Consider the following 7,400-nt stretch of genomic DNA (forward strand, 5'->3'; position numbering starts at 1 on the left):
GAGCTAACATTTACCTCCCAACTGACTTGTTACTCGGCACAACAGTTAGAGCAGACCACAGTTCAACACAGCTAATTAACATCATACTGAGTTACCTTTCAAATTAAACAAAAGCCCTAAAATGCTTTGAGCAATACAAGTTCTTTGCTGCTCTAATGATGGGTCCTCCCTCCAGTCTTAATGAAAGCAGAATTGAAGTGTTACATAAATTTGACTCTCTTTAACACACAGATTCTGAAGTTTGGGTTAAATGGTGAGTTAAGCTTGACTTGTCTCACCTGTTACAGGAAAAAGATGAATTCCAAAGGATGCAACTCCTACCCCACAGTGGGAGTTGGAAGAGTTCACCTCCTGCACACTCTCTGGCCTGGCTCAGTGCACATGTCTGAGCCAGTGCAGCTACAATGCCCAGTGCCCCAGTGCCAGATTCCTGCTCAGCACCAATGCTGTGCTGTCAGTCTGTGGCCCTGCACACAAGACAGGACGCTCTCTGAGCTGCTCCTTCCCCTGCACACCTGGCTTTGGGGAGTGACCTCACTCGCTGTTTGCTGCTGCCACACTCACGTGCAAAGAGACCCACAGCACCTAACACACATCTCTATCAAGATGCACCTGAGGCTCCTGGGCAGCACACACGTGCCAAAGTGCAGTGCAAACCACGCTGCCGTGTGCACAGCCATGCATTTATGTGCATGCTGCATAAATTCAGTCCCCTTTCCTTAGTTGGAAACCCCTACAAGCAAAGGCTCAGTCCATGGAAGCAGCAGTAATCTCCAGACTATCATTCAAAGGTCATAAATGAACAAAAATGGCTCCTAGGACTTTCCTCTTCCTCTTTGTGGAACTCCAGAAAATAGGGACTGAGAAGGCTTAGGCAGAAGAATAACGCTAATAAAAGTAATACAACAAATCTGTGTTACAGATTCTGTAATCAACCAATGCTCACAGACCGGCAGCTCTGAGAGCCGACCTTCTACAGAAACAGATGCCATGGAGAAAATGAGGAAATTGCTACAACTAAACTCCTACCTCAGATCAACGTTTCTTGTGAAACACTTTTTAAAACAATTTAGCTCTATCTGTAGTCAAAAGGAAATAGATGTGTAATAGCTCTGAGATGATGTAATAACAGCAGAAGAAAAATATACAAAGACCTGAAGAATTCTTTGAGATTGGTGGGGAAAAAAGTTTGCATGCAAGGTTCTTCCGGACTAAACACTGTACTTTAAATTCACACTCCACCTCATGCTGAAACAACTTACTCCTGGATACCAAGGCTTTGCTGCAGCGATTCCCCATGCAGTATCCCCACCACCTGCTCCCAACACCGCGAGGCCTGAGACACCCCCAGGTACTCACTGGAGTTGGTCTGGGACACTGAGGTGGCCGTGGTGGTGGTGGAGGTGGTGGAGGACTGCGTGCTAGAGGAGGTGGATGGAGATGCTGCAGATGCAGGGCTGCTGGTGGTGGGGGTGGAGGCCCCCACAGCCTGGGCCTGGGCTGCCAGCATCGGCGTCAGCTCCGACTGCTGGATGACCTTGACCCCGTCCGGCTTCGTCCACGCTGACTCCCGTGTCCGTGCGTTGTAGAAATAGACCTACGGCAGGAGAGTGGCCCCGTCACACCACAGCTCACCGTAGGAGGAGCGGCCCAGTTCCTCCAGTGGAATTCCAACCCAGCGCCTGACTGTGTGACCAGGGCTCACGCAGGACCACCCATGGCTCCGCTGGTCCCGGCACCCATCTCACCTTCCCGTCTGGAGTTTTGTTCTCTACCCAGATCTCCTCAGCTGGGGGCATTGCTGGTGTTCCCGGCGCAGAGACCGGCGGCATTCCTGGAGGGAACATCATACCAGGAGGTGGTGGCATGCTACCCATGGGAGGAGGCATAAATGGTGGTCTCTAAAGGCATATAATAACAATAATGATGATAATGATAACAACAATATAATTTCAAGCAGTTTTCCTTTCTTAGAGAACCAACAGACAGTACACCAGCAGTAAGGACAAGCTGTGCTGGGCTTGGAGGCTTCTCTAACAATCCAATGCTCCCAGCTCAGGGAATGTGCTTCCTGCCAACCCCCCACCTATGGCAGAACAACTGAAGCCATCACTTCACTTCTGAGATACAAACATCAAGGCACCTGAAAATGGTGGCATGAACAGAAATGTGGTCAAAGAGAAGTCCTCTCCTGAAAAGGAGAAAATATCTCAATGCAAGGAAGAGAAAGAGTGGAAGAGCTGTTCCTGAACAGCTGCTGCTCAGACATCCCCACCTGTGAACCAAATACCCCAGAAACCCAATGATCCTCCCAGGAAAGAAATGTTAAAAAAAAATTACAAGTAAGCGTCCAATTTGTCAGCACAGCTGAGCAGTGGGCTTTATTAAAATCCATTGCACACTCCCAAATTTCCCAGTAACTAAAATTCTAATTCATGCCAATTAAAATAAAAATAAGATGAAATTGAAATTGCATGTTCATTATCGCATGATAAGAAATCCTGACCTGTCCTGCACACACAGTTACTTGAAAGCCTGAACACCTGTTTCTAACTCAAAGTACATTTAGTTCTTTCATTTTTCTTGTTTACTTGGACTATTTGAAATTCCCTACGCGCAACAAGTACAGTACAAGTACACTTTCCTATAAAAGCAGTTGACAAAACTCACCAAGTTCTTTAGCTTACTCTGCAAACACCTACAACTGCCCTAATTATCCCCATCTCTCCAGCTCTAATTGAGTGACAGCCTCGAGTGCCGCGGTCACCCTGAGCCTGCGGCGGGGCTGGGACAGCCCAGGACATCCACGCCACAGGGAGGGGGTGGCTCGGTGACAAGCTGCACACACAGGCCCTGAGCTGCAGCCCTGCACCCACGACTGCAGCTGTACCCCCGGCAGCCGCCGGTGCTGCCACGTCCTTGGCTTCTGGCAGGAGCTTCCCCGAGATCCAACTTTCTGCTCTAAGAGTGGTATTTTAAACTGCTCTTTAAATCCATGTACCAAACTAGTAACAATTATTTGCATTAAGTACTATTAAAAAAAGAAGCCAAGAGCGCATGAACAGCATTCTACACAAACAAAAAAAGCCCTCAACTCAGCTGCAGCCTGCTTTCCCTCCCTTGTTCCTCCCCAACAGCTCTTGCACCTGCCACACCACGAGCTTCCTCTTTCTTGCTCTTATAACCTGTAGGAAGAATCCAGTGAGAAGAAGCTCACTTTCCACCTGCTACATCTGCTTTCCCCAATTCAGGAGTAAAATCACATGGGCAGCGAGTGCCAGGTGTGCAGCCAGGGTCCCAGCACATCCTGAGCCCCGCTCTGAACACAGCTTCCCCCATTCTGACCACAGGCCCTTCACCATCACATTTGCCCTCGCACTGGGCACAGGGCAGGGAGTGAAGCCCAACCCTCAGTGTGGAGCAGAGCACAGTGCCAGCACGGCCTGAGACACCCAGCCATGGCTGGTGCTGGTGAGGAGCTGCAGAGCTCACGGCCTGGCACAACAAACCAGCCCTGTGTGACAGCTGGGAGCAGCAGCACACTCCGGATGTAAATCAAACACAGAAACCAGGGAGATGCCCACAGCCAGGCCTGGGATCCAAAGTAAAGGTTGGTTCTTCAAACTATAATTACAACAGTGGATTTAATCCATTATTTACAGCACGTGGTACCATTCAGCTCCTCAGCCTGCCCACAGCCCACACTGCACTTACACTGCCCTGATGAGAATACATCCTACAAAGCAATTAAATAACAGCACAAGGCAATCAAAACAATCCATTTCTCATTCACAAAGGTGTTGTCCCTTGCAAACTGTTCAGGCCTTTGAAAAGCAGACAAAAGACCTTAAACCGTCCATCAATTTAGCAGTGCCTCGAGGAGCTGAGCAGAAGCTGTATTTGCATACCACAGGTATGCAGTGGTATACAACACCACACCTGAGCCCTGTGTTCTCATCTTGCCCTGCTGTTTCCTTCACCCATTTCAATGTCCATTCTCATACTATTTTCACAAAATCAATTACATTGGAAGAGGCCTCCCAGACCATCGAGTCCAACCTGTGCCCAATCCTCACCTTGTCGCCCAGCACAGAGCACTGAGTGCCGCGTCCAGTCGTTCCCTGGATGCCTCCAGGGATGGGGACTCCAGCACCACCCTAAGCCTCCTTTTGACCAGGCTGAGCACCCCTAGATCTCTCATCAGACTCTCATCAGCTGCTCTCATCAGACTTGTGCTCCAAACTCTTCACCATGCCCTTCTCTGGACATGCTCCAGCACCTCCATGTCCTTCCTGAATTGAGAGGCCCAGAACTGGACACTTCCACGTGTGAAAGCAAACGAAAAATCCCTAAATCCCACTTAACCCAGGAGAATTCCCGTTCCTTACCTGTAGGTGTGGAGGCCCCATGGGCGGGGGGATCCCCCCTGGCGGCGGCATCGGGGGCATGCTGGGGTCAAAGGGGGGTCGGCCGAAGGGGGGCCGGGGGGGCGGAGGAGGGCCCCGCATCATCCCGAAGGGCGGGGGCGGCCGCAGGAGGGGCGGGGGGCCCCGCAGCACCGCGCGGGGGGGGGGCGCGGGGCCGCGGAACCGCAGCGCCTGCTGCTGAGCCATCCTGGGGAGACAGAGGGACACAGGGAACACGGGTCACTGCCATGCGCTGCTGTGATGTAGGAAAATCAGTTGTTACAAGGAACAGGGAAAAACCCAATAAACACCAACAGGGTGTACAAAACATGTCACGTTTGAGTGGGTAAACTCAAGTGTGCAACTACTTCAAGAGCTTGTTGTACTTCACAGTTCAAGGTTGTTAGCTCTCAACTGTGAATCTGTACTCATGAAAATGGATAACCAGAGCTGGGATGGGGTACGCAGCCATTGGGAAATGCATCCTTCCTTATCTGCTAAAGCTCCCTGAACGTGACCTGGTGCTCTGACTCCTGCCTGCAGGTCCGTCCAGAGCCTCTCCAGCCGCTCGTGCGCGGTTCGGTGGTGTCGGTTCGGCAGCACCAGACACTGCCAGGAGCTCCCGCGTCCCTCGCAGGTGGGACCAGGGCCTGGCCCCGACCACCGCTATCCCCGCGCTGAGCCACCCGGCCTTCCGCACGGGGATCTCGGGAACGGGGAGACAGAAGAAAACTTAGCCTTCGGGACCAGCAAAAGCTCCTCTGCGGCTCTGGGGGGACAGTTTTACCCACCGCTGAGTGCAGTGCAACACAGTGGTCGCATGACGACTCACACTCGAAAAAATCGAAGGTTATGAGACGGTGAGCGGCAACAGACACGGTCTATCCGGACTCCGAGGGGACGCCCCGGCACCTGGTCCCACGCCCGGGAGCGGCCCCGGCCCGGTGAGCGGGAACAGGGCCCATCCCGCCGCACGCGGGGCCGGGAAATGGAGGCGGGAGAGCTCCCGCCGGCCGGCCCACCCGCCCCTGCCCCACCCGCCCCGCCCCCGCCCCAGCTCGCTCGGCAGAACAGCTCCAGCTCAGCTCCGGCCCGCCGTACCGGAGGTCGGTGCCGAAGCGCTCTCCCGCCGCCGCCTCCCCGTCGCCGCCGCCGCCGCCCCGCTCCGCCATGGCCGCCACCGCCGCGCGCACCCGCCCCGCCCCGCGCGGGCCTCGCCGCGTCCCATTGGCCGCCGCGCACGCCCGTCAGCGCGAGCAGAGCCGAGCCCGCCCCGCCATTGGCTGCCGCGCCCGCCGGCTTTGAATGGGGGGAGCCGGGCGCGCCGCGATTGGCTGCGCGCGGGCGGCCCGCGCCGCTCGCGCCTGGGGTCACGTGAGGCGCGACCCGGAGAGAGAACTGGAAGTGACTTCACGCCGCGGAGGGAAGAGGAGGAGCAGCATCCAATCAGCGGTCGGAACCACGTGCGCCAATCACCGCCTGCAGCCGGTGGGGCGCGCCCCCCCGAAACCAAATGGGGAATGTCGCGCCCCGTGACGTCACGGGAGCACGGAGCCAATGAACGATCCCGGCGCGGGGAGCCGGGCGGGCGCTGGGGGGCGCCGCGGGGTGAGGGGGAAGCCGTTCTGGGCGAGGGGGAGCCGCCCCTCCTCCGGGGGACAGCGGGGGAGCCGCGGAGCCGCCCCTCCTCCGGGGGACAGCGGGGCAGCCGGTCCTCCTCCGGGGACAGCGGGGGAGCCGCGGAGCCGCTCCTCCTCCGGGGACAGCGGGGGAGCCCGCTCCTCCTCCGGGGACAGCGGGGGAGCCGCGGAGCCGCTCCTCCTCCGGGGACAGCGGGGGAGCCGCTCCTCCTCCGGGGACAGCGGGGGAGCCCGCTTCTCCTCCGGGGACAGCGGGGGAGCCGCTCATCCTCCGGGGGCCGCGGAGCCCCGGCTCGGCACTGGCACTGGGAAACCTCCGGATTTACGGATGAACCCTGCGGTGACCCACTGCCTAGACCGCGAGCTGAGCTCTGGGAACGGCGTTGCGTTTGGAATGGGATGGGGCATCAAACACTGCTGGGCAGCTGCCGGCAGCTGCAGCGCTCGTTGCGAAGGAACATCCGAGTGGCAGAGAGCAGGTCCCTCCCCCGGGACGTGTTCCCGGGACACAGTCATGTGGCAGGAGGACGCCAGAGCCTTGCTGAACCGTCGGGCCTTTCCATCTCTTAACTGGTTTTGTGGTCCCACATTTCCCATTCCTCTCCTCTCAATAAAAAGATGTGTCTTTCTTAAATAATGAAAATAAGGAATTGCTAGGGGGCCTTTGAGCAGTGCTGAGCCACAAAGACTCTTACACATTTCGAGTTCGCTGCTCGGCGGTCTTTATTCATGTGTTTTGCTTGAAGTTGCTGCCACTGTGAGGATTTGGGACAGGTCAGCGGGTGCTGGGGCTCCCCGGGAGCCTGTGTGTCCTGCTCCATCCCAGCATGTCCTGCTCCATGTCCAGGGTGACAGCAGCTCAGGGAGTCGGGGCCCTCTGTGGTCCGCGGGAGGGAGATCTCTGCCTGGCTCTGCCCGCGGGGTGAGGGGCACAGTGCCTGCTCCACTCTGCCAGGGGAGAGGAGATGGAGTCGAGTGTCTCTCCCGCCGTGTCCCGACCGCATCCTCCCATCAGCACTTCTGATGGCAGAGATTAAAACAGGTTTTGCCCACGATGTCTCAAATCCTCCATACACAGTGGGGCTGCCTGTCTTGCATGCCTCTTTCATCCTCTTGTTATCTCCCTGTTCCAGGGTTGTCTCCATGTTTTATTGATGTCAAGCTAGCAGGAGGGAGCAGCTGCAGGGCCCTCTCCCAAGTTCGGGGGGACTGGTGCGGCTGCTGTACCCCAGCCCCGCTCACCTTTGTTTTCTCAAAATATTCCAGTCAGGAATTCTCAGACTGCAGCTCCTCCAGGAGCAGTTAATGGTGAGCTGCAAAACACGAATCATTTTGACGAATCTGCTGGCAGCTC

The 7,400-nt window shown here is 56.1% G+C and overlaps 1 protein-coding gene across 5 annotated transcripts in view; it reads right to left on the bottom strand.

Moving 5' to 3' along the window:
• Window positions 1–5,590, bottom strand: part of TCERG1 (transcription elongation regulator 1) — a 32,149-nt gene extending 26,559 nt beyond the window's left edge. For all 5 annotated transcript variants that reach the window (XM_042016090.1, XM_042016089.1, XM_042016088.1 and 2 more), the window contains exons 1-4: window positions 5,508–5,590; window positions 4,389–4,614; window positions 1,749–1,901; window positions 1,360–1,597 (exon numbers count right to left, since the gene is read on the bottom strand). In XM_042016090.1, coding sequence (XP_041872024.1) covers window positions 1,360–1,597; window positions 1,749–1,901; window positions 4,389–4,614; window positions 5,508–5,578 — 688 coding nt within the window. In that variant the 5' untranslated portion in view covers window positions 5,579–5,590. The remainder of the gene's footprint in view (window positions 1–1,359; window positions 1,598–1,748; window positions 1,902–4,388; window positions 4,615–5,507) is intronic.
• Window positions 5,591–7,400: the final 1,810 nt, after the last annotated feature.

This window comes from Corvus kubaryi, unplaced genomic scaffold, assembly GCF_017639235.1.
Source record: "Corvus kubaryi isolate FWS band 111438036 unplaced genomic scaffold, C.kubaryi_AGA036_p1.0 split3-37374, whole genome shotgun sequence".
NCBI classification, from domain to species: domain Eukaryota; kingdom Metazoa; phylum Chordata; class Aves; order Passeriformes; family Corvidae; genus Corvus; species Corvus kubaryi.